The sequence below is a fragment of the Kogia breviceps genome, chromosome 7 (genome assembly GCF_026419965.1).
Source record: "Kogia breviceps isolate mKogBre1 chromosome 7, mKogBre1 haplotype 1, whole genome shotgun sequence".
Classification (NCBI taxonomy): Eukaryota; Metazoa; Chordata; class Mammalia; order Artiodactyla; family Physeteridae; genus Kogia; species Kogia breviceps.
The window spans coordinates 67454723-67482366 of NC_081316.1; the positions used below are offsets into that span (position 1 = coordinate 67454723).

General features: G+C 36.7%; 1 protein-coding gene across 11 annotated transcripts; it reads left to right on the forward strand.

Annotated features, from left to right (window-relative positions):
- Positions 1-1983: 1983 nt before the first annotated feature.
- Positions 1984-17316, forward strand: MSANTD4 (Myb/SANT DNA binding domain containing 4 with coiled-coils). 11 transcript variants are annotated; one of them, XM_059068594.2, is made up of 6 exons: positions 2150-2247; positions 8481-8629; positions 11279-11386; positions 11887-11963; positions 12518-13135; positions 13483-15709. In XM_059068594.2, the coding sequence occupies exons 5-6, from the start codon at positions 12674-12676 to the stop codon at positions 14056-14058; spliced, it is 1038 nt and encodes a 345-aa protein (XP_058924577.1). In that variant the 5' UTR covers positions 2150-2247; positions 8481-8629; positions 11279-11386; positions 11887-11963; positions 12518-12673; the 3' UTR covers positions 14059-15709. The 11 variants fall into 11 exon arrangements, with proteins under 11 accessions (XP_066894651.1, XP_058924582.1, XP_058924577.1 ...); XM_067038551.1 differs by having other exon boundaries at positions 2172-2247; positions 8481-8519; positions 13483-15708; XM_067038553.1 differs by lacking the exon at positions 11279-11386 and having other exon boundaries at positions 13483-15708.
- The last annotated feature ends 10328 nt before the right edge of the window (positions 17317-27644 follow it).

Genomic DNA, 27644 nt, shown 5'->3' on the forward strand with positions numbered 1-27644 from the left:
CAACCCAGTTCTAGAATAAATGTTAGGTCAAATCTCTAGCCTGAAATTACTATTACAAAAATCAAATCAGTAAGCAGACTATCAGGTTGGTAATGAGGTACTAATATTAGGCATTTTGGATTACCTTTCATCTCCCCCTTGTTTGTCCATGTCTACCCAGACAAAATACAGATGAGAAAAAATAGTGAGGGTATCTGGAAAAGATCTTGCAATCAGCAAGGAGAGTGAGGTTAATTGGAGGAAGCTTAAGAGTTCATGATATAAAAGCAGAACGTTCTTAATACTTACTGACTTACTAGGCCTTAACCCTGTTACTGAAGTAAATAAATAGATTCAAGTAGTAGACAGACTCTGAAAGGGTCAGAGAGAAAGAGTCTGGTCATAATAAGGATGGATAGTTCTCTTGTCTTCTCACTACACTCACCCAAAAAACATCCACTATAAACGAAACCCCAAAATATAAAATACAAGTTCTTACATTTTTCCAAAAGCAAAAAAAAATTTTTGTTCTACTTAGGCAAAGTTATAGACATGCTTCTTTCACAAAGTCATAGGTAAAAATATGAAAGACTAAACTAATTGTTACATTTCAAAGACCATTATTTCACAAGTACTTCTATTCTATGGAAGAGAGTTCCTACAGGAATACTGAGCAAATATTCACGATTCACTCAGAATATTCCATTATTTATTTACCAAATCTCTTTTGAGTGACTTATATTTTAGGCACTGTGCTAGGCAAAGAAATTTCAGCAGTGAACAAAAAACACCTTCCCGCTCGGAATGTGTGATAAGAGCTGTCAGAGGAAAGGTACTATGATGGGAGCATGCTGGAGTAGGTTGCCAGATTTAGCAAATGAAAATACAGGATGTCAAATATTGAATGGGACATAGTTATACTAAAAATTATTTGTTATTTATCTGAACTTCAAACTTAGTTGAGTATGCTGTCTTTTATCTGGCAAACCTACATTAGAGGGACAACTTGGAAGTGGAGATAGTGTGAATGGAGAGAAAGGAAGGCTTCCTTCAGAAAGTAACTTTTAAAACAAATTCTGGGCATAGCAGGGAATAGGCAGGGAGAAGTCATTCCAGGTGGAAACAATGCAATGCAAACTAAGTCCCAAGGCCACTGTCAAATCTAGGAACTGACAGAAGCAAAGTAATTGGGGTAAGGAAGAAGGAAAACGAAAAAGGAGTGCTGATGAAAGATATGCCTGAGAGAAAAACAGAAGAAACTCTTGTAAAGAGTTTATACTTTATCGTAAAATGAGTGCAGTTCCACTAAAGAACTTTAAGCAGCCTGTCTTGGCTACGGTGTGAACAATGGACTACAGTCGTACCGGCAGGATAACTGACAGACCAGTAAGGATGCTACTGATGTAATTCAGGATTTCAATAGAGGCCTGAACAAAGGCAATGGAAAGACAGACCCATTAGTAACACCGTAACTTGAGATGGCAGCGAAAGAGGCAACTGCAAAGGGAATAGAGAAGAGGACTGAGAGTGAGGAAAACCAGGAGAAGCATTCTGGAAATCAAATGAAGTAAGGTCAACAAGTCAAATATTATTTGAGGAGGTAAGATAAGGACAGAGAAGTGATGCCTAGATTTAGCCGTAAGTAAATCACCAGTGAGCTTTTTGGCAGGGGCAGTCTCAGAGGAATGATTTTGAGGCCAAACTAGGTCACAGTTGTCTGAGCAGAAGTTGATGCTGGACTACGAACCAGCTAGGGCAACGCAATGACCCCACTTCCTCTTTATCCTTTTAACAGGTAAGGGTCAGGACAGGAGTAGAGTTTCGGGGCGGAGAGACCTGTGTCCCAATCTGGCGGAACAGGCAGCGGGCTGATCGCTAGGGGCCAATCGTTTCCTAGAGCTCTTGATTGACAGAGCCTCGCGCCAAAGACTGAGCTTGAACGGGAGGCCATGACTCACAAGGGGGCGGAATTCCAGGGCACTAACCCGGAACGGTTTGGGACTCGATTTCCATTGTGAGGAAGACCTAGGGCGGGCCCTCTGCCAGAATGGCAGTATCCTCCGGGCCAATGGACGAACCTCGTTAAACGAGCGGCAGCCATGCCAGCCAACGGTTTAGCGGCAGGAGGCGGGCGAAGTCAGTGGGCGGGGAATTAAGGAAGCGTCTTTTTGCCACCCCAACCCCCACACACCCCAGAGGCGAGCGTGGGGAGGTTCGGCGAGCGTGGGGAGGTTCGGCGAGCGTGGGGAGGTTCCGCCAGCGTCTTAGGTGAGCTGTTGCGTCGCGGAGGAGGCTGCTAGGGAAGTGGAGGCTCCGCGGCCGGTGGGTGCTAGCGTGGCAGCGTCAGGTAGCTGCTCCCCCGCTGCCGGCTCTGGAACTGGCCCTGCGGCGTAGCCGACTACAACGTTCAGGAGAAATACCAGTCGCAGCTGCCGTCTGACCTGGGAGGGTATGGGGGGCCCAAGCCGCTGAAACAAGGCTGCAAAAGTTTTTCGGCCGCCCAGTCGCGACTCTAACTTAATTTGCGGAGCGGGGACTCTTCCAGGTTGCCCCACATCCTAGCAGGTGCAGCCGTTGCTCTGTGGCCGAGTCATGGGCGCGCCCCCTACTCCTGGCTGGCCTCCCAGGAATTCAGCCTTCCTGGATTCTCCCAAGGGGCTTCTCCAAAGGAAGAGGTGGGGAGTGAGAGGTACTTTATTAATATGATAACCGGCGACACTTAAGTAAACTTTAATCATTTACCTACCTCACTTTATAGAGAAGAGCGTCCTATTCGGCAGGAAGGTGAATTTCCTCTAAGAATATGGTGGTGACGGTAGGGTGCGGGGTTGGTGGGAGGTAGGGAGCACACTTCCAAGAGGATTGGGATGGGGGTTGGGGGAAGTTTGTAGATTTTGTGATGTTTTTCTTCTTGAACAGCCTAATGAGTTTACCTAAAAAAAATTTTGGACCCAGAATTTACTGCCTGGTTACTCAGACCTCTTACTTCTGTCTTATGCAATATTTAGGAACTTCATTTTCAAGTATTAGTCCTTGAAAAAAATTGCCCAGGTATAATATGCCATTGGTGGTACACCATATTCACAAGGATTACCTAAGTGAACTACTTATACCTATTTCCAACCAGGAAAGAATTATTGTGAAATGGGATTTCAGGAAAATGGCTGTTCTCTGTGATTGGGCATGGAAGAACTATGAATTTTTTAGAGGTTGCAACTACTAAATTCCCTTTTGTAAAGATAGGGAAGAAAACCAATATGAAAGGGATAGTGTTTGACATCTAAAATGGCATCTTTCATATTTTGTGAGATGTTTAGCCCCAGCACCAAGAATATGTGCCTGGCACATAGTAGGAGTTTGATAAATATTTGAGTAAAATATTGGGTATTGGATGATGAAAACCTAAGCTGTTACATGAGTACCAAAATGTAAAGGAGAAGAGAGAAAAAAGAAATTCCTGGAAACATAGCTTCGTTTCTATTCATGCAAGCATAGCTACCAAATTTCAACTCAAGTTTGCTTTGATTTGGGTACTGTCTTAACACTAATCAGAAGATGTCAAAGATTTTCACACACTTAAGCCATGACTGACTGGAAATCAAAGATACATTTTGATGTCAATCTCAGTGAGGTAAAAAATGTGTTAAAGTGCATTTTGTTGAGAGTTCCCTGGTAGTCTAGTGGTTAGGGTTCCGCGCTTTTACTGCTGTGACCCAAGATTCCTTGGTCAGGGAACTCCGCAAGCCGTGCCTCCCGGCCAAACATTTAAAAAAATTAAAAAATAAAGTGCATTTTGTCAATGAAATAGTTCATCAGTTTAGCATAGAACAGTCAGGGACAAAGGTATACCACTTTTGTAGGATAGAGATATGGAGTTACAAATTGTTGGGGGGTGGAAACAGGATATGCACATAACAGTAACTGCTGCCAAAATTTTAAGAGTGTATTGACTCAAGCATAGTTTTAAAAGGATTGTTATTTTTATCATTACAAAATTGATCTCAGATTCTAAGAGCAGCAAAACCTGATTATGGATTTCTGCCTAAATTAGGATTCTCTTGACAACTGCAATCATTGTTTATTATTATGCACTTGTATTTTGCATGTTATAGTTTGTATATTATTACAGTAACATTGCCTCCATATAAAAGGTATATTGCTTGAATTTCAAAAATATGTGAATTTTCACAGATATATTTGCCTCCTCTAGTAAGTTTTTTAGCAAAGGATAAGTTCTCACAAGCCAACATTAAAGATTTGCTGACATTTGGCCCCAGCCTAGCTATCCAACTTTGATTCCTAATACTTCTGCCATTTATTACTGCCCCTCATTATTCTATTTGTTTTTTAAGACCCAAATCAAGTGCTAATTCCTTCTCACAACCTGCCTTGATCCCACCAAAGATTTCTCCTTCTGAACACCCAGGGTATTTTGTTAATAACTTCTCTTGTTGCACTTTTTTTACATTCACATTATTCATCGAGTAAAGAAATATTCACTTACTATGTCCAGACTATACTAGGAAATGGATAATAGCTGGTATTTGTTAAGGGCTTATTATATCCTACATATTATAAGCTGCTTGACTGCATTATCTCATTTAATCCTCAAAACATTAGGGCTTCCCTGGTGGTGCAGTGGTTGAGAATCTGCCTGCCGATTCAGGGGACACGGGTTCGTGCCCCGGTCTGGGAAGGTCCCACATGCCGCGGAGCGGCTGGTCCCGTAAGCCATGGCCGCTGAGCCTGCGCGTCCAGAGCCTGTGCTCCGCAACGGGAGAGGCCACAACTGTGACAGGCCCGCCTAGCACAAAAAAAACCAAACCAAAACAAACAAAAAAACCATCGTATTATTCTGTTTTTCCCCTTTATAAATTAGGAAATAAGTTTAAAAGGTTAAGTAATTTGCTTAAGATCACAGAGCTTCTAAGTAGTGGAATTAATATGTAAGCCTAGGTAGTCCGTATTCAAACTTGACATTTACAGTCTCCATTAAAATTTTTTCATGTAAATTTTATGCATATATGTTTTACTAAATTATAAATTATTTGATAGAAATAATATATTCATCTTTGATCCCTTATTGCTCCTAATGTAAAGTAAGTGATTATAATGTAGCCTGATAGTGAAAGTGTGTAGCAGGGACATTAGATTTAGATTAATGGGAACAGTGAAGGTGCTGAGGATGAATAGTCACTGGCCAGATAAAAGAGCAGAGACCATGGGAATTGGGAACATGTGCCAAAGGAATACATGTATGATACTCCTAAGGTAGGGGTCATGAAAGCTAGAACTGGGCTGTCCAATACAGTAGCCAATAGGCATATATTGCTATTGACCACTTGAAGTGTGGCTAGTCCAAAATACTCACTGGAGTTTGAAGACTTAGTAGAAAAAAAGAATGTAAAATGTCTCGATTGCTTTTTATATTGTTTAAATATTGAAGTAATAATATTTTGGTATATTAGTTTAAATAAAATATATCATAATTAATTTTTACTGTTTCTCTTTACTTTTTTTTATTGTGGCTACTAGAGGATTTAAAATTATATATGTGACTCTCATTATATTTGTATGGGACAGCACTGATCTAGAATTTAGAAGAATTACAGAATGACATACTGTGTGTGCCCATACTGATATGTATTGCAGAGGGTGGGTTGGGAAAGTATGTTTGGGGTTAGTATTGGAGGTGACATAAAATTGGCAAAGGTAGATATGAAGATACTTAGGTAGGACTCAGGGTTTGTAATAGGGAGAGAGAGAGTAAGACTAGGGAGAGTAAATTTACCTCCGAAATGTGTACAAAGCCTTTGAAAGGTTTTAAGCACTCAATACATATTTGTTGAATGAAGCATTGTGTCTTAATCACTTAATCTTAATGGATGTTTCCAATGTATACTCCTAGTTCAATCCTAATTCTAATAAAGGTATGGGTAGCTGTCTAAAGACTTATAAGAAAGTTTGGTTCTCTAAAGAGAGCAGTCCATTTCTACTTAAGTCTAAATTGACTTAGCTTGTATTCCTTTGATGTATTTCCAACACATAGGAGTGTGAATTGGTTCTTAAAATTAGACATATTCCTCTTCCACCTGACAAGACTTTCTACTGGGCATATTTTTCTGAAAAGAGTCCAGCTTTGTCTGTGTTGTAAGTCTTGTGGCACATGAAGCCTTAATGATCTCTGAAGGGAAATTTCTTAGCAGCTACAACATTTGCACTCCATCTTGCCTCTCTGTACATATTTGAGCAAGTAGACTTTTAACACTGATTCTCTAGTGGGGTGCTTCTCAATCCTGGCTGCAAATGAGAATCACCTGGAGAAGATTTTTTAACTTTATTGAAGAATAATTGGTAAATATAATTGGATATATTTAAAGTATACAGCATGATGATTGATATACATAATACATTATGGAATGATTACCAAGATAGAGATAATTAACACATTCATCGTCTCAAATAGTTAACTCTGTGTGTGTGTGTGTATGTGTTGAGAATGCTTAATATCTGTTAGAGCACTTTTTAAACTCCCAATGCCTAACAGTATTTTAAGATGGTTTTAATTGCTCAGAGATAGGGACTAGTTATAAGTATTTTTTAAAAGCTCCCTAGGTGATTTTGATGTGCTGTAGATCTGTACTAATATATGCTATTGAGTTCCTAGAATGTGTTTAGTATAAAGTGACATGTGCTATAACTGTGAAATATACACTGGATTCAAAGATTTAGTAGCAAAACAAGAATGAAAACTCCTTCATTAATCATTTTTACATTGACCATACATTGGAAAGATAATATATTCAATTTATGGGGTTAAATATGTTAAAATTAATTCTACATTTTTTTGGTTTTGTTTCATTTTTGCTTTTCTGAGGCTACTAGAAGATTTTAAATTACATGTGTGGATCCCTATTTCTATTGGTGTAGTCCAAGGACCAGCAACATTGGCATCATTTGAGAATCTGTCAGAAATGTAGAATCACTGGTCCCACTCCAGACGTACTGAATCAGAATCTCATTTTAATAAGCTCTCCAGATGATTCAAATACATAATGTTTGAGAGACAACATCTTTAGAATTTTTTCAATTCATAATTTTTCTTCATTTTTTGTTGATTATTTTTCATTGTAGAGGGTGGTAAGTTTTTACATTCATGATTCCCTCTTTGTCTCTTCATTTGTCCTTTAGAATCATTCATATACATTTCATTTTTCTGTTTTCAATTTTCCTTTCATTTTTTTATAATTTTACATCTCAACATCTTCAACAGTCACCGCTTTTCAAATTAATGAATGGAATTAATATGCATTCATGTAATATATGTAATATATAATGTGTTCATAAATAATATAATTTTATATTCATATATGATTTTCTGGAAAACATCTCAAGAAATTATTAATATCAGTTACACTGGTGGTGGAGAGAGATTTTCACTTAATTTTGTTACCTTATTTAGGTTCTCTAACCATATCTATGTATTTTACTTTTTTTTTTTTTTTAAATCAACAGATTTGTGGGTATTGGGTTTATGGAACTTTAAAAAGTGTATTTTTCTGTAATAAAAATCCCTCATAAATATATTTTTAATATAATGTTAATCACCTCAAAGTAAAGTGAAACAGATGTACTCTAGGCAAACAAACAGCTATATGACTGAGAAAAACGACTGTATACATGAATGATCCCTAGAACTGGTGGTTGGTGTTGGACAAGAGTGAGTGAACCTGTTGTAGAGCATAGCATGTTCTGTCTATAAATGTTCCTAAGTTGAAAACTGAGCTTCTGTGAGTATGTACACACACATAGACATATGTACACATTCCTTTTCTGGTTTTGTTGGCTTGCATTAACATAGTAAAATGTTGTGCTAAGCCATATTCATACTCTAATTGGGCATCATATTCCATTATGTAGCTGTAGTATAGTTTATTCATCCAATCCCTTATTGATGAATATTTATATTTTTACCATGCTTCTACCTTTTAAATATGACAGTGCTTTTTAAATGATTCAGGAAGCTATTTAAATGGTCTGAAACATTCTGTATCTTTTGGAAACCAAAAGTCATCCTTAATGCATTGTAAGTAATTTGATATGGAATTTGATGTAACTTTAGCAATCTGTTCTATTTTTAAGGACATCTGACCTGCTGATTTCATTTTTTAAATATGTCTTTGATAACCTAAGTAGTAACATAGCCTATTTATTTAAAATTTCCTTTCAGAATTTTGTATAACTTGTTAACTGTTATGTTCTTTGGCATAGTTATAGGGTAGGTAGTTTATCTAAAGTCTTCACTTAATCTCATAAACTGCTTCTTGCCTATATTGACTTAAGCTGCCTTTTCTATTTAAACATATGCTTTGCCCATAGCAGTTTCAGTTTTGCTAGCTGACCTTACTTGAGTTATTTGCCATTTCATTTTCTGCTCTCTTTCCCATCCCTCAATCACTGTCTTATTTTAAGTTGTATTTTTACCTCCTTCTGTTTGTTAGGCACAGTGTTATGTGTTCAGGATACTGCCTTTGGAGCAGGTGGGCTACCATCTTCCAGATCCTCATAGGGGTGGAGCAAATGGTAGAGGAAGGAGAAAGCCACGTTTGACTGCAGTAATTCCTTGAAATATGCCATAACCGCAACATAGGTACTAAAGAGAAGTATATTTGGGCTGGTTTAATAATGTGTAAATCAGTTTGCTTCAGTTCCTTTTTTGTGTTGCTTATAAATATAGTATTTCATGAGTATTCTTCAGTTGCCTCTAGAGAAAAGCGGAATACTTGCCCAGCGCAATTGATAACTTGAATTACATAAGGAATGTTAGGTCAGTGCTAATTAAATGTGATCCTCTAAAATTACAAGTCTTCTAGAACGTTCATTAAACTGTTGTGAGATCAGATGTTAAAACATTCCATTTTCTTAATTTTTATTAGGTAATATTTGAAATATGCAAAATCATGTAGCTTTAAGTGTGCTAGTAAACTAACTCCCTGACCACTCAAAAGAAAAATGTTCTAGTTTGTAACATTTATCCATTTCTATGTTGTAAATACTGCCATCTTGACCAGTTTCAATTCCCAGTATGACATTACTGACTGTGGAGTTGGGAAGAGATGTGCACAATGACCTTTGCCAGCTCACGTTAGCAGGCTCCAGTATACCACTAAAGTTATAAAGCATAATGATAAAGACCCACAGACCTACCACTTGACCTACGAACTAGAACAATACCAATATTATTGTGGCCTTTCTGTTTCCTATGTCAAAATTATTTAAAGATTTGCCTTTCGTGCAAGAATAGTGAACCTAATTTGCTAACTGTGTTCCAGGAACTATTCCATATTTTACTAAAACCTTTAATCCTTACAGTATCTCTATGAAGTAATAATATTATTTTACAAGTGGAATTGCACATAGGTAATTTAAATAAGGCCACACAGCTAGGAAGTGGCAGAGTCAGGATTCTAACCCAGGCAGTCTGACTGTAGAACATGTGCTCATAACCATTACACTACAGTACCTCTTTTGATGATATATTTTTTTAATAGATCTTTATTGGAGTATAATTGCTTCACAGTACTGTGTTAGTTTCTGTTGTACAACAAAGTGAATCAGCCATATGCATATATATATCCCCATATCCCCTCCCTCTTGAGCCTCCCTCCCATCCTCCCTATCCCACCTCTAGGTCATCGCAAAGCACTGAGCTGATCTCCCTGTGCTATGCTGCTGCTTCCCACTAGGTAACTTTACATTCGGTAATGTATATATGCCGATGCTACTCTCACTTCACCCCAGCTTCCCCCTCCTGCCCCGTATCCTCAAGTCCATTCTCTATGTCTGCGTCTTTATTCCTGCCCTTCCACTAGGTTCATCAATACTATTTTTTTTGTTTTGTTTTAGATTCCACAGATATGTGTTTGCATATGCTATTTGTTGTTCTCTTTCTGACTTACTTCACTCTGTATGATGGACTCTAGGTCCATCCACCTCACTACAAATAACTCAATTTAATTTCTTTTTATGGCTGAGTAATATTTTATTGTATATATGTGCCACATCTTCTTTATCCATTTATTTGTTGATGGACACTTAACGTTGCTTCCATCTCCTGGTTATTGTAAATAGTGCTGCAATGAACATTGTGGTACATGTCTCTTTTTGAATTATGGTTTTTGTATGAATATGTTTGCTTGTATTCTAGTGACAGGAGGCTTATATTTGACTATAAAGGCAGGATTTGCCTAGGGCAAGATCAAAAGTGCTGCCACTGGTTATGCATTCTCATTTAGTGGATTTCAATTTTATTATTAAATGTCTCAAGAAATTTTGGAAGTCTGCTTTTGGCATAGTTTGCTGCATCTTTTTTTGTTTTTTCATGCTTTGCCCTTTTTGTGGGTGTATGAAATTGACAGTGATTTCTTGAGAGTTTATTTTCTACTCTTTTGAACTTTTAGTTCTCTCTAGTTTCCATTTCAGCAGCAAGTAGCAGTTCAGGAGGTGGTTATTCTACATCAGAGGTTAGAAACAAAAAGACGTAGTGGTGGGTATGTTTTTGGTGATGTTATTAGATACAAAGTCAGTTGAAAAAGATTACTAGAAACTTGAAAAGGAAAAAATGAATAAAAGTGTAGTGAAATCTTAATAAAAAATACCTTTTTATTAGAGTTTAGAAGTAAGGGATTTGCATCCACTTTTAAGTCCTAGAGAGAAAGAGCCTCAAACAGTGAAAGAAAAGATTTGTGCATTTTTTGATTAAATTTATTTAGCCTTACTCAGTTGCTGTATTTTTGCTTCAGAAGAAAATACTATTTATATTGTTAATTACCAGGGAAAAATTTTTCGCTCTAATAAAAATTTTAAACTGGCAGATATTAAAGTTTTTAAGAGAAGAAACCACGGTAGAGTGAAACATAACTGGTTGAAACTTTGGAGAATTTTTCTGCCTATATATAGAACTTTATCCAAACCTTCCACGTAGATAAGGATCTGTTCTTTTTGAAAATTTTCTACTAAAAGGCATCTCAAAACTTATCTCAGCAACACATTTCTAAGATTTAGCTATCACAAGCTGCTAATAAAGTGGAAGGAGATGTGGCCTAAGGGAGCCTGAATTTATATCCAAGTTTCGTCATTTAACTAGCCATGTAATGTGCAAATTATTCAACTTGCCTGAATCTTGTCATATAAATACAAATGCAAATGATGGTATCTCGCATTCAGTGCTGTGGTGGGGATTAAATGACAGGACATGGAACTTAATGGATATTTGGTATTTTTTTCTTTGTATTGACAGGAAATGTGGACCTTAACAGCCTCATCCCACCCTCTCATTTTGTAAGCAAGGGAAAAAAATCAGCTCTGTAGCAGTGATCAGTATGTGAATTTGAAGTCATAAACCATGGTTTGTTTATATATCCCTTACTCTTTCTGAGCCCTTGTCCCCATTACATACTTTTAAAATCTCCTTTCCAAGGAAAAGACCCATTCAACATCTTTTCCAGTTTGCTAGTGTGCCTTCCCATAATGCAAAGGCTAGCTAGCAGAAAAACTACATTTCCCAGCTATTGTATTGAGGATTTGGATGTGCTTTAGATTACACCAAACAGATGCACTATTTATAAGACTCGAAATCAAAGTGTGTAAGAGAATCAGGTTTGTGAAGCATTTGTTTCACTGGTGTGGGTCAGCCCCATGGTTTTCAAACTTTAGCATGTATTAGAATCATCTGGAAGGCTTATTGAAACACATGTTGCTGTATCTTGCCCCCCAGAGTTCCTTATTCAAATGGTCTTGGGTGGAGCCTGAAAAGTTTACCTTTCCTAACAAGTTTCAGGTACACCCTCTTTCAGAGTCTAAAGTTTTTTGCTTTTTGACATCCCAAACTAATGGTCATTTTGGCAGGTTGACTCATTCATTCAAAAAGTTTATGGTATGCCTGCCATATGCCAGGATCTCTGCTAGACTCTGGGGACATGATGGTGAGTAGAAATGTTGCTATCCTCATGAAACTTCTAGTGAAACGGGAAAGAGACATTCTTAGTTGTATGTTAGCACAAGTGTAACATTTAGATGAAGACAAGGAGTAATTTGACTTGTCAGCAAAGGCTTCACTGAGGAGCAGATGTCTAATCTGCAAACTGAAAGATGAAATTAAGTAGGCTAGGCAGGGAACAATCCATTTCCTAGGCAGAGGGAACAGCGTGTGCAGAAGCCCTGAACAGGGAAAGGGGTTGACAAGAATGGGTGACTGAAAGAAGGCCTTTGTGGTTAGAATTAGAAAGGATGAATTTGGGAGAATAGAGTAGAAGTAGGAAGCAAGTCAAGAGTGAATACTGGCAGTTAGTTAGGAACCATTACAGCAGCCTAGGTGAGAGAAAATGGTAGTTTGGACTGTGGTAATGTTGGCAGAGACATAAATATAGTCAGTTTGAGCCATATTTAGATGTTTTTGTTTTTTTAATTATATAGCTTATTGAGTTGAAGTACATTGCAGAAGTTGCAGGTTGATTGATTTTTACTTTTTTCTCTTTAGGAATCATCCATCCTGCCTGTGCTACTGGATGAATGGAAAACTCTGATTTAAACAAAGTACTAACAAGGAATTGTCCTTGATTTTTGTACTTAGTAGCATTCCTCAAAATTCTTTTTACATCTTCTCTTACTGTAAAAACTGCATTTAAGTTAGAAAATGAAGCAATTGAAAAGGAAAAGGAAAAGCAATTTCAGTGTACAAGAAACTCAGACCCTTTTGAAAGAAATTACAAAAAGGAAAGAAGTCATTTTTTCCAAGCAGCTCAATACAACAATTAATGTGATGAAGCGAATGGCTTGGGAGGAGATTGCACAGTGTGTGAATGCTGTAGGAGAAGGAGAACAGAGAACAGGGACGGAAGTGAAAAGGAGGTACCTTGACTGGCGAGCACTTATGAAGAGAAAGAGGATGAAGGCGAACATTAAGCTGGTTGGTTCGGGGTTTCCCCTTCCCACATCCGATTTAGATGACTCTCTCACTGAAGAGATAGATGAAAAGATTGGATTCCGAAATGATACAAATTTTGATTGGCAAAATGTGGCAGATTTCAGGGATGCAGGTGGATCCTTAACTGAGGTCAAAGTGGAAGAGGAAGAAAGAGATCCCCAGAGTCCTGAAGTAAGTATTAGCCTGTGTGAATCCTCTTTTTATTTCTCCATTTCTGATATGAAAGTTTATTATAGACCAGGAACAGTTAAGAAATTCCCAGATTTTCAAGCTAACTTAAAAATAGTACATAACCAAGTCATTCCATTTTTCTCCATCTTAATATCATCAATCTCTTCTCACCTAAATATACTTCTCTTAATTATATATATTAATGATGTCAGGTAATAGTAAATATTTTTCAAAATTCAAAGTAAATGGTTTTGTGTGCTCAAACAATACAGAAAGCTTTTAAATTCTTAGACAAATTAACAACCATGAAGTATAAATAAATACTGAGAACTACTTTTCTCTTTTAGTTTGAGATTGAAGAGGAAGAAGAAATGTTGTCATCAGTCATACCAGATTCCAGGAGGGAAAGTGAACTTCCTGATTTCCCCCACATTGATGAGTTTTTTACTCTGAATTCAACACCATCTAGGTCTGCATATGATGAACCCCATTTGCTTGTAAACATAGAGAAACAGAAACTAGAATTGGAAAAACGACGGCTCGATATTGAGGCTGAAAGACTGCAGGTAGAGAAGGAACGCCTGCAGATTGAGAAAGAGAGGCTGCGACAGTTAGACATGGAGCATGAGCGGCTTCAGCTGGAGAAGGAGCGGCTGCAGATTGAAAGAGAGAAGTTGAGGTTACAGATAGTCACCTCAGAGAAACCATCTTTGGAAAATGAACTTGGTCAAGGAGAAAAGTCCATATATCAACCACAGGATATAGAAACAGAGAAGTTAAAACTTGAGAGAGAACGCTTGCAACTGGAAAAAGATAGGCTGCAGTTTTTAAAATTTGAATCCGAGAAGCTGCAGATTGAAAAGGAGCGCTTACAAGTAGAGAAAGAGAGACTACGAATGCAGAAGGAAGGACACTTGCAGTGATTTATCTAGGTCTCCATTTATCAATTGTAAACCATAGGCTTAGATAATATAAAGACGGTTGCAGGATTAGCTGTATGTTTTTTTCCTGTTTAATATTAGTGTTTTCAATAGGAAAAAGATAGTTATTTGTGGGTAATTATATGCTTAAGTAGTATATTGTGTAAAAGCTATGTGCCCTTGCATAAACAGTATAGCAAAAACTATTGTGCTATACTCTTTAAATTAGTAAAATTACATAGAGTCTTGTCTAATCTGTGCACTCAGAGTTTACAATTATGTCTGTAAAATTCCACCTCAGTAGTTCTCAACTGGGGGTGACTTTTGCTCCCAAAAGACATTTGGCAGTGTCTGGAGACATTTTTGGTTGTCAAAACTGGGCAGTGGGGCACGTTGCTACTGGCATGCAGTAGGGAGAGGCCAGGGATGCCTACATCCTGCAATGCACAGGACAGCCCCCCACAAAAAAGAATGATCCAACCCAAAATGTCAACATTGCTGAGGTTGACAATCCCTGTCCTAGCCTGACTGAGCACCTCTTCAGCTTTGTTTCAGTTTCAGAATATTAAAACCTCAGATATTTATGTGGGAGTTACTTAAATGGCCCAAAATTTTAACCATGAAACATTACTGTGTAGTATATTGAATATAGAAAGTAATGAAGATTATAGGTATTTTATTCATATGTTTCCATCTGTAAATAATGTGAGAGTCAGAAAACAATATAGGGAACATCAGAGATTGTCTAAAGTGGGTCACTTTGAAAAGCAGTTCATTCGTCTAGCTATTGATGCTTTAGAAACCACACACTTTAACCTTTAGTTAGTTACCCTTTCTTCTTTGACTCCATTGTCTTAGTTTAGACAAAAATTTTCATTTCAACCATGTACTGAAATCTTAATGTAAGTGGTTGAAGCTAGTAAAAATGTTACCAATTTTAAAATGGTACCAGTAGTCAATGAGCTTGAACTCAGTAAGTGGTAATTTGATTTTTAAAATAGATAATAGCTATTTGGAACTGGGAGTGGGGGTGGGGGGAGAATGTCCTTGTATCCAATAGTAATGATGATGGTGATGAAATAATGATAGTAGCTGTGTGTTTTGAATTAGGGAATCACTTACTGCACACTACCTGACCTAATCTGTAGAAAACTGAGAGTAGTATCTATTATTATTCCTGAATCTGAGGCTTGGAAGTCATACAGTGTGAAAATGGCTAATTTCATATATCATGATGTATTTTGTCTTTGCCCCTCCCTGTGCAACAAAGTATGTATCTTTAGTCCTTTTGGTATTTATTCTGAGACCAAGGGCTTGCTTAATTTGGTGATTTGCCTTCAGTCCCCTGAAGGTACTTCCACAATCCAGGTGATTCTAATGCACACGAAAGTTGAGAATCACTGCACGAGATCACTTTGTATTTTCCCATTTCCAGGGCTGATATGTAGCCTTAGTATATCTCTTCTATTGACAGGTACTACCTTGATTCTGCATTTGGTCCTTGTTAATTTAAGAATGTCTTGAAACCATATGTGACATTTGAGTATATACGGAAAAAATATACTTCTTCTTAGTTACCTTGACTTTGAAATAGTATTATTTTTCTATAACTGAAATAAATACTCTACCATAGAAATAAAATTTGCCTATGCTAACTGTGTGAACATTTATCATTTCAAGTGATGCTCAGTGCTATGAGGGTTGAGGTTGTCAAGCCTGGAAAAGAGCTTTATCATGGTGAGTGGGGGAAAGGGGCCTAAACATTTGTGTTAGACATTGTGCAATGTGCTTTTTCATACATTATTTTATTTGTTTCTCCAAACAATCCTGAGCTAAGTCATGTTAGCCCTACTTTTATAAGAAAGGAAATAGTGCCTCAGAATACTTAACAATGATATGCCAATACTGACTCAAGATTTTAGCATAAGAGCTGTAAGGAGAAGGAGTATTGAAAGTTTGTAGGTGTAGTTATAAGTATTGTAGCTTGGTCACTTGCTACTTGTGAAAGTCATTTAACTTACTCTGTGATTTAATTTCCTCGTGTAAAATGAGCATAATGATAATCTGCTCTGCCTATGCTTCATAGTTCTTTTTTTGTTAATATAAAATGTTATTGAAACTATAATATGCTATTTTAAAGGCAAGTTGATATTAGTGTTACATTTAAGATCAATAGATGTTAATTTCCTAGAAGTAAGCATTGAAGATAGCCAATATTATTTATGGATGGAGCATTCTTGGTTCCTATAAGTAAGAGACTTAAATAAAAAGAAGCATCAGCTTAATATCTTCCAGGGCTTTGGTTGAGGAGCCTTGGGTCTCTTAACCCTGGCCAGGTATAGATGGATTGGGTTGGGTCACTATAGTAGGAAACTTCATTGCTCCGTTGCTGAAGTGGTAGGCACACTGGGAGTAAGTCATTTTGTTTAGTTATTTCTGTGTAACAAACCACTCTAAAACACAGTGGCTCATGTTGCTTATGATTTTAGAGGCAATTAGGCTGAGCTCAGTTGGGTGGTTCTGATCTTGGCTGGGTTCTCATGGTCAGCTGCAGGTTAGCTAGGCTGTTCAGCTTCTGGGGGTGTTAACTCGATATTGGTTTGGGGTGAGGGGTTGTCTTAGCTCTCCTGATGGTGTTTAATCCTTTAACAGGATTTGTTTTAATGGGGATGGCAGTTCAAGAGCGGAAAAAGTGTTTCTCAAAGTGTCTTGAGGTCAAGGCTCAGGACTGGCACTTCACTTCTGCTGCACTATACTGACCAAAACAAATCGGGTCAGACCAGAGTTGAGAGGTGGGGAATAGAGTCCACCTCTTGATATGAGGAGCTGTAAAGTCTTTCTGCAAAAAATGGGGATACAGAGAAGGGTGAGGAATTGTGTTCATTCTCATAATCTACTACGCAGTCATTTTGGTTTGCCTGGGATAATCCTGATTATACCAGTGGTATTGGTAGCTTATCTGGTTTAGCATTTGTCCTAGGTAGAAACACCCCAATATGGGCATTAAATTATGTTGTCATCCTGATCATGAGGAACACCTTCATCTCTTTTGTAAGGATGCTGATTTAGAAGAAGGAAGGGGCCATAAATTTGCTTATAAACACTATAGTCTTTGTAATTGAAGAGAATTCTTGCTTAACTTCTTTTGTTTTCTACCTAATTTGTCCATTTTTTATTACTTTGCTTCTCTCTTTTCATTTTTCTACCTCTTCATGCTTTGTCACTTGTATCCTGAAAATAAAAACAGATCATAGTGCTTCCAGAATATTTTGTTTTAAATTGGTAGCTACCTCTCAACTTTTTTTGTTGTTTTGAAATCAAAATTATTTTCACTGGGTTGCTCTACATTTGTTTTAACATTATACTTCCCCCCAAATAAATTAATTTTTTAAATACAGGTGACTCATTGAACAATGGGGGGGTTAGGGGCCCTGACCCCCCCCCCATGCAGTTGAAAATCTGCATGTAACTTTTGACTCCCTGAAAACTACTAATAACCTACTCTTGACTGGAAGCCTTACTGATAACATAAACAGTTAACACATATTTTGCATATGTATTACATTCTGTATTCTTAAAATGGAGTAAGCTAGAGAAAAGAAAATGTTATTAAGAAAATCATGAGGGCTTCCCTGGTGGCGCAGTGGTTGGGAGTCCGCCTGCCGATGCAGAGGACGTGGGTTCGTGCCCCGGTCCGGGAGGATCCCACATGCGGAGCGGCTGGGCCCGTGAGCCATGGCCGCTGAGCCTGCGCGTCCAGAGCCTGTGCTCCGCAGCAGGGGAGGCCACAGCAGTGAGAGGCCTGCGTACCGCAAAAAGAAATCATGAGAAAGGGAAAACACATTTACAGTACCATACTGTATTTATCTATACCGTGAGTTTACATCGTCTATTTACAAGATTAATTGTCTGTCTTGGCAGTATCTACATCAATATGTCTTATATGGTACAAAACACTGTAGATGTATGTATTACACTAGACATCAGAAATGAAAAAAATGAAAAATTCATTTATTTACAGGTATAATGCTTCATGCATTGATAATAAAGGAGCAGCAGTATGATTGCTTTATGGTAGCCTAGTATAATCAATATAATTAATTTATGGTAGCCTAGCCTATACACTAATGAATGAATCGTTATAAAATTTTTATGAAATATAGTATACAGTCATATTCATGATAGAGTATTGGAAACATTGTTACATTAAAAAAATCATTGTGATGATAGGCTGATACTGTTTCTCCAATTATGAGAGAGACATACTGTACAGTAATGTAATACTTTGAAAACAAGTTATAAAATAGCATGAAAACTAACAATCTCATGTTAAATATCACCTTATGCCTATGTAAGGATAGGCTTTCCACTTACATACAAGTCTTCCACATGATGTTCTACACAGTGAATACTTAGGTGATAATGATTGTGACACAAAAACGTCTCATACAGTTCTTGCTGTAGTTATTAGATTTTCACATGCAGACACACAAACACAACAGATAAGTTTATTAACAGTACAGCATAGTGATTATTTACTATTCATTAAGTGGAAGTGGATCATCATAAAGAACTTCATCCTCATAGTCTTCACCTTGCGTAGGCTGAGGAGGAGGAGGAAGAGAAAGTTGATCTTGCTGTGTTACGGTGGCAGAGGCAGAAGAGGTTGAGGAGGTGGAAGGGGAGGCAGGAGAGGCAGGCACACTCAGTGTAACTTTATGGAAATACATTGTAATTTCTGTCTTATTTGCTTTTTTATTTCTCTAGAAATGTTTTAACATGGTACCAAACCTTCCACTGTTTGCTTTAGTTTTGGTGCCCATATCATAGAATGGTCCATGTTGTAAAATAAGTCAAATGCAGTCTTGCATAATTGGAACCCTTCTACCAAATTATCAAATGTCAATTTGTTTTCTGGCACTGCTTCTGCTACATCTCTTCCTCATCATCTGGTTTGAAAGCACTCATTTTCATCAAGTGGTCTTCTGTTAATTCCTCTGGTTGTGGTGTCTATCAGCTCTTGAGTCTCTCCAAGATCCATATCTTGACACCCTTCCCTCACCCCCCACCTTTTTTGGTCATGTCCACAATCTCTTTTTTGATTTCCTTGATTGGCTCTATCATAAGTCCTGTGATGTCATGTAACACATCTGGACACAGTTTTCTCCAACAGGAATTTACAGTTTCAGGCTTAATGGCTTTCATGGCTTTTTCTAAAATAACCATGACATCTTCAAAGGTGTAATCCTTCCAGACTTTCATGATGTTGTCAGTGTTCTCTTCCATTGTGTTTATAGTCCTTTCCATAGAGTACCATGTGCAATGAGCCTTAAAGTTCCTTATGACCCCCTGATCTAGAGGCTGAATTAGAGATGTTGTGTTTTGGGGGAAGTAGATCACTTTGATGCCTTTGATGTTGAACTTATGGGGTTCTGGGTGGCCAGGGGCATTGTCCAATAGCAAAATAACTTTAAAAGACAGTCCCTTCCTGACAAGATACTTTCTAACTTCAGGGACAAAGCATCTATGGAACCAATCCAGAAAAAGTGTACTCATTGTTCAGACCTTCTTATAAAACTGAAAGCTTGGCAGCTGGTGTTTATCTTTTTCCCTTCAAGGCTCAGGTGTTAGCAGCTTTATAGATAAGAGCAGTCCTGATTATAAACCCAATTGTATTTGCATAAAAAGTAGAGTTAGCCTGTCCCTCCCTGCCTTAAATCCTGGTGCTCACTTCTCTTCCTTACTAATAAATGTCCTGCATGGAATTTTTTTCCAGAATAGGGCACTTTAGTCTGCATAAAAAACCTGTTCAGGCAGATATCCATTCTCCTCAATGATTTTCTTAATGGTGTCTGGGAACTTGTCTGCTGCCTCTTGGTCAGCAGAAGCTGCTTCTCCTATTATATTGGCATTTTTAAAAAGCCAAACGTCTTTCTAAAATTATCAAACTGTGCTGGCATTAAATTCTCCAGCTTTAGATCTTTCACCTTCCTTTCATTTTAAATTATCATATAATGACTTTGCTTTTTCTTGAATTAAATTAGAGCCTATAGGTATGCCTTTCTTATAGCCACCCTGAACCCATATAAAGGCTGCATTTTCAATATGAGATAAAAAGGTATTTTGCAAGAAGTGCAAGGTTTTCACACCTGTTGGTGGAGCTGCAGTGACAGCTTCATGAATTTCCTTTTCCTTTTTTACAGTGGTCCTTATGCTGAATCAATTTATCTTGAAATTGTGGGCAATTGCAGCTGTAGACCTTAATCTACTCTACACATCAAGCAATTCAACTTTTCCTTATAAACTTATGACTTTTCTCTGCTTCTTGGGAGAACTTCCAGCATCACTAGTGGCATTTTGTATGGGTCCCATGGTGTTATTCAAAGTTTATGGTATTGCACTAAACACGATAAAAAATACACAGGAACTGTGAGAGATCATTTTTTACTGTGGTATGCAATTTACTGGAGAAATAAACTGCTCACAGAGATGATTAGCATCACATGGCATTTTAAGCTGATACAACACGAGCTCACCACAATAGCAACAAGAGGTGGCTGTGAAATTATAGTATTACAATAATCACTACAGTTAATTTATGCAGTTGTTTAATACTGGATTTTTACATTTGTTTACATTTCTCTGGACTGAATGGTGCCATATGTGGTCTGTGTGTGTGTAAGTTTTGATAAATTGTAATTTTTTATAATAGATTTTTGTATATTTTGATAGTAAATAATGAAATAGACTAGTACCTACATATATTTTATGGATTCATGACATATCTTTTTCTTATTTTTTTGATATTTCTAGGCTATGCAGTTCATCTGCGAGTTTTTTCAAATTGTCACAAATCTCCAAAAAGTTTTCCAGTATATTTATCGAAAAAATTTGCACATAAGTGGACATCTCAAACCTATATAGTTCAAAGTTTCAATTGTATATAACTTTTGTCAAGGCTTTGTAGTTGCTATCCTTAGACCTGAAGTTGTAACTTATAAAGCTCCCAGAATATTAAACACTTAGTTTTTTGACCTCTAACTTCTTTTTGACACATGCTGAGCCTTTACAACATACATATCAGGTGGCATTTTGTGCAGAGCCTTAGTTAAAACCCAGATGAGAATTGTCAAAGGTATCACTTTGAAATTTCTCCCCAATGCATATCAAAAAGGATTTAGCTTAAACATAGTGGGAAGACAACCAAAGAACATATCTTCTTGGGGAAAAAAAAAGGATTTGTTGATTAAATCTCAAGAGGTTAATTTACCACTGTAAATAGAAGCATTGAGACCATGCTGAATTGAACTGAGACCAGAAGAAATGAGAAATTGACAATGATTATAAAATTTGAATTTTGATAAATATATTCTGAGAAGAACTTTCTTGATGAATTTTATCAGGGAAAACCCTTTATTATTTACCATTTATTTTTCTGATGTGACCCATTCATCTTTAAAAAATTTTAATAAGTTGAAATATATAATCCATCTACTCTGGTGTCAATTCCTTTCAAATCTAAATTTCCAGTTCCAACATTTGAATTGAACTATAAACCTATATTTTCAATTGTTATATGGCATTTCACCATGTATATTTTGCTGTTTTCTGAAATACATGGTATATGCCAGAATCAAATTCATTAACTCCCTTCTCTCATATCTGTAAATTATCTTCCCTATGCAGTTGGTATTATTTGTACCAGATTGGTTGGAAATTTTAGTGGTGTCTTCTAATCCTTTGCCTTCTTCAATCTACTCATGTTGTTGATTAAGTCCTGTATTTTCTTCTTTTGATGGCTCATTCCAACCTCCTTCAATCTCACATGTAGTCCTTGGCATCATGGCATTTGCAGACTGTATCTCAGGAGTCTCCTGATTCTCAGTTCACTTATATTTAATCCTCCCTGTATGATACTTCCAGAATAGATTTCATAAAGTACTGCTTTCATTATGCCCTAAGAATTAACAGGACGTGAACTAGTGGAAGAAGAGCAGAGTTCTGGAAAGACCATAGGTCCAGTCTCAGCTCCACTTTATCAGCTGGGTGATGTGGGGCAGTTGGTGTTTCTTAGTCATGGTTCTTCATCTCTATTACATTGAATATCATGCCCTAACTCTCACTGTGTTTATAATAATGAAATTAATATATGAGAATGCAGTTAGAATTTAGAAATCAGCTTAAAGACATTACACATTTTTCTTCCCTGTAACAAGGATTCCTTCTGAATCAAGTATAATGTCCTCAGATGTTCTTTTCCTACCCTAAGATTGTCTCAAACCAACATAAATAGGTTTGTCAATGTTCTTTCCAAATACTCCATGAATTTTTCTTCCCTTTTCCTTTGATCATGTTGCTTTTACACTTGAACTTTTTATCCTAGAGTGACAATCAGCAGAGAAAAGCTTTTTCTGATCTGGGGACTTTGTCATTTCTACCATTCTTTACCATAATTAAAAATATAAAAATGAATTTCCCTGAATAAAATTGAAATATTTTATCATATAAATTTGGTATCATTTTAACAAGTTGTTGTATAGTTGACTTACAATATTATCTTAGTTTTGAGTATACAACATAGTAATTTGATGTTTTTATAGGCTATACTCCATACAGAGTTATTATAACATATTGACTATATTCCTTGCTCTGTATATTACATCCTTGTAACTTATTTATTTTATACCTAGTAGTTTGCACCTCTTAAAGCCCCTCACCTATTTTGCCCCTCCACCCATCCCTCTCCCCTCTGGTGACCACTAGTTTGTTTTCTATATCTGTGAGTCTGTTTCTGTTTATTTATTTGTTTTATTTTTTTATCTTTTTAATTGGGATATAGTTGCTTTACAATGTTGTATTAGTTTCTGTTGTACAACGAAATAAAGCAGCTATATGTATACATATATCCCCACCCTCCTGGGACTCCCTCCCAACCCCACCCCATCCCATCCATCTAGGGCACCACGGAGCACCGAGCTGAGCTCCCTGTGCTATACAGCAGGTCCCCACTAGCTATATGTTTTACACATGGCAGTGCACATATGTCAATCCCAATCTCCTAATTCATCCTCCTCTCCCCCCATGTCCACACATCCATTCCTTATATCTGCCCTGCAAATAGATTCATCTGTACCATTTTTCTAGATTCCACATACATGCGTTAATATACGACATTTGTTTTTCTCTTCCTGAATTACTTCATTCTGTATGACAGACTCTAAGTCCATCCACCTCACTACAAATAACTCAATTTTGATCCTTTTTATGGCTTATACTCCACTGTATATATGAGCCACATCTTTTTTATCCATTCATCTGTCAATGGACATTGAAGTTGGTTTCATGTCCTGGCTATTGTAAATATTGCAGCAATGAACATTGTGGTACAGGTCTCTTTTTGAATTATGGTTTTCTCAGGGTATATGCCCAGTAGTGGGATTGCTGAGTCATATGGAAGTTCTATTTTTAGTTTTTTAAGGAACCTCCATACTGTTTTCCATAATGGCTGTATAAATTTACATTCCCACCAACAGTGCAAGAGGGTTCCCTTTTCTCCATACCCTCTCCAGCGCTTATTGTTTGTAGATTTTTGATGATGGCCATTCTGACTGGTGTGAAGTGATACCTCACTGTAGTTTTGATCTGCATTTCTCTAATAATTAGTGATGTTCATCATCTTTTCTGTATGTCTTCATTGGAGAAATGTCTGTTTAGGTTCTTCCACCCATTTTTTACTGTGTTGCTTGTTTTTTTGATTATTGAGCTGCATGAGCGGTTTGTGTATTTTGGAGATTCATCCTTTGTCAGTTGCTTCATTTGCAAATATTTCTCCCTTTCTGAGGGTTGTCTTTTCATCTCATTTATGCTTTTCTTTGCTGTGCAAAAGCTTTTAAGTTTAATAGATCCCATTTGTTTATTTTTGTTTTTATTTTCATTACTCTAGGTGGTGGGTCAAAAAAGAACTTGCTGTGATTTATGTCAAAGAGTGTTCTTCCTATGTTTTCCTCTAAGAGTTTTATAGTGTCCAGTCTTACATTTAGGTTTTTAACCCATTTTGAGTTTATTTTTGTGTATGATGTTAGGGAATGTTCTAATTTACTTCTTTTACATGTAGCTGTCCAGTCTTCCCAGCACCTCTTATTGAAGAGACTGACTTTTCTTCATTGTATATTCTTGCCTCCTTTGTCATAGACCATTGGTGCATGGGTTTATCTCTGGGCTTTCTATCCTGTTCCATTGATTTATATTTCTGTTTTTGTGTCAGTACCATACTCTCTTGATTACTGTAGCTTTGTAGTATAGTCTGAAGTCAGGGAACCTGATTCCTCCAGCTCCGTTTTTCTTTCGCAAGATTGCTTTGGCTATTCAGGGTCTTTTGTGTTTCCATACATGTTGTAGAATTTTTTGTTCTAATTCTGTGAAAAATGTCATTGGTAATTTGATAGGGATTGCATTGAAGCTGCAGATTGCTTTGGGTAATATAGTCATTTTCACAATATTGATTCTTCCATTCCAAGAACATGGTATATCTCTCCATTTGTTTCTGTCATCTTTTTTTAAAATTTCTTTCATCAGTGTCTTATAGTTTTCTGAGTACAGATCTTTTACCTCCTTTGGTGGGTTTATTCCTAGGTATTTTATTCTTTCTGTTGCAATGGAAATGGAATTGTTTCCTTAATTTCTCTTTCTGATATTTCACTGTTACTGTATAGGAATGCAATCGGCTTCTTTGCATTAATTTTGTATCCTTCAACTTTACCAAATTCATTGATTAGCTCTAGTAGTTTTCGATGGCGTCTTTAGAATTTTCTATGTATAGTACCATGTCATCTGCAAAGAAAAGAAGAAGTTTTACTTCTTTGGATCTTCTTTGGATTCCTTTTCTTTTTCTTCTCTGTTTGCCATAGCTAGGGCTTCCAAAACTATTAAATAATAGTTGCGAGAGTGGACATACTTGTCTTGGTCCTGATTTTAGAGGAAATGCTTTCAGTTTTTCAACACTGAGAATGATGTTTGCTGTGGGTTTGTCGTATATGCCCTTTATTATGTTGAGGTAGGTTCCCTCTTTGCCTACTTTCTGGAGAGTTCTTTATATCATAAATGGGTGTTGAATTTTGTCAGAAGCTTTTTCTGCATCTATTAAATTGATCATATGGTTTTTATTCTTTAATTTGTTAATATGGTGTATCACACTGATTGATTTGCATATATTGAAGAATGCTTGCATCCCTGAGATAAATCCCACTTGATCATGGTGTATGATCGTTTCAATGTGTTGTTGGATTCTGTTTCCTAGTATTTTGTTGAGGAATTTTTTGTTGACAAATTGCAGAGGAAGGAACACTCCCAAGCTCATTTTCCTCTGCAATATTTTGGAAGGGTATGAGGAGGATGGGTGTTAGCTCTTCTCTAAATGTTTGATATAATTCACCTGTGAAGCCATCTGGTCCAGGACTTTTGTTGTTGGAAGATTTTTAATTGCAGTTTCAATTTCATTACTTGTGATTGGTCTATTTATATTTTCTATTTCTTCCTGGTTCAGTCTTGCAAGGTTGTACTTTTCTAAGAATTTGTCCATTTCTTCCAGGTTGTCCATTTTATTGGCATAGAGTTGCTTGTAGTAGTCTCTTATCATCTTTTGTATTTCTGTAGTGTCAGTTGTAACTTCTTTTTCATTTCGAATTTTATTGATTTGAGTGCTCTCCATTTTTTTCTTGATAAGTCTGGCTAAAGGTTTATCAATTATGTTTATCTTCTCAAAAAAACCAGCTTTTTGTTTCATTGATTTTTGCTATTATTTTCTTTGTTTCTATTTCATTTATTTCTGCTCTGATCTGTATGATTTCTTTCCTGCTACTAACTTTGGGTTTTGTTTGTTCTTCTTTCTCTAGTTGCTTTAGGTGTAAGGTTAGTTTGTTTATTTGAGATTTTTCTTGTTTCTTGAGGTAGGATTTAATTGCTATAAACTTCCCTCTTAGGACTGCTTTTGCTGCATCCCATAGATTTTGGGTTGTCATGTTTTCATTGTCATTTGTTTCTATGAATTTTTAAATTTCCTCTTTGATTTCTTCAGTGACCTCTTGTTTATTTAGTAGCATATTGTTTAGCCTCCATGTGTTTGTGTTTTTCACAGGTTTTTTTTTCCTATAATTAATTTCTAATCTCATAGTGTTTTGGTTGGAAAAGATGCTTGATATGATTTCAATTTTCTTAAATTTACTGAGGCTTGATTTGTTAACCAAGATGTGATCTATCCTGGAGAATGATCTGTGTGTACTTGAGAAGAAAGTGTATTCTGCTGCTTTCTGATGGAATGTCCTATAAATATCTATTAAGTCTATCTGGTCTATTTCATTTAAAGCTTGTGTTTGCTTCTTTATTTTCTGTCTAGATGATCTGTCCATTGGTGTAATTGGGGTGTTAAAGTCCCCCACTATTTTTGCATTACTGTCAATTTCTCCTTTTATGGCTGTTAACATTTGCCTTATGTATTGAAGTGCTCGTATGCTGGGTGCATAAATATTTATAATTATTATGTCTTCTTCTTGGATTGATGTCTTGATCATTATATAGTGTCCTTCCTTATCTCTTGTAATAGTCTTTATTTTAAAGTCTAGTTTATCTGATATGAATACTGCTACTCCAACTTTCTTTTGATTTCCATTTGCATGGAATATCTTTTTCCATCTCCTCACTTTCAGTCTGTATGTGTCTCTGGGTCTGAAGGTGGGTCTCTTGTAGACAACATATATATGGGTCTTGATTTTGTATCCATTCAGCCAGTCTGTGTCTTTTGGTTGGAGCATTTAATCCATTTATATTTAAGATAATTATCAATATGTATGTTCCTATTACCATTTTCTTTATTGTTTTTGGTCTGATTTTGTAGGTCCTTTTCTTCTTCTTCTCTTGTGTTTCCTGCCTAGGGAAGTTCCTTTAGCATTTGGTGTAAAGCTGATTTGGTGATGCTGAATTCTCTTAGCTTTTGCTTGTCTGTAAAGCTTTTGATTTCTCCATCAAATCCAAAGGAGATCCTTGATGGGTAGAGTAATCTTGGTTTTAGGTTCTTCCCTTTTATTACTTTAAATGTATCCTGCCCCTCCCTTCTGGTCTGCAGACTTTCTGCTGAAAAAAACAGCTGATAACTTATTGGGATTCCTTGTATGTTATTTTTTGCTTTTTCCTTGATGCTTTTAAGGTTTTTTCTTTGAATTTAATTTTTGTTAGTTTGATTAGTATGTGTCTTGGTGTTTTTCTCCTTGGGTTTATCCTGTATGGGACTCTCTGCACTTCCTGGACTTGGGTGACTATTTCCTTTCCCATGTTAAGGAAGTTTTCAATTATAATCTCTTCAAATATTTTCTCAGACCCTTTCTCTTTCTCCTCTTCTTCTTGGACCCCTATAATTCAAATGTTGATGCATTTAATGTTTTCACAGAGGTCTCTAAGACTGTCCTCATATCTTTTCATTCCTTTTTCATTATTCTGCTTTTTACAGTTATTTCCATCATTCTATCTCCTGGCTCATTATTTATTCTTCTGTCTCAGTTATTCCTTTATTGATTTCTTCTAGTGTATTTTTCATTTCA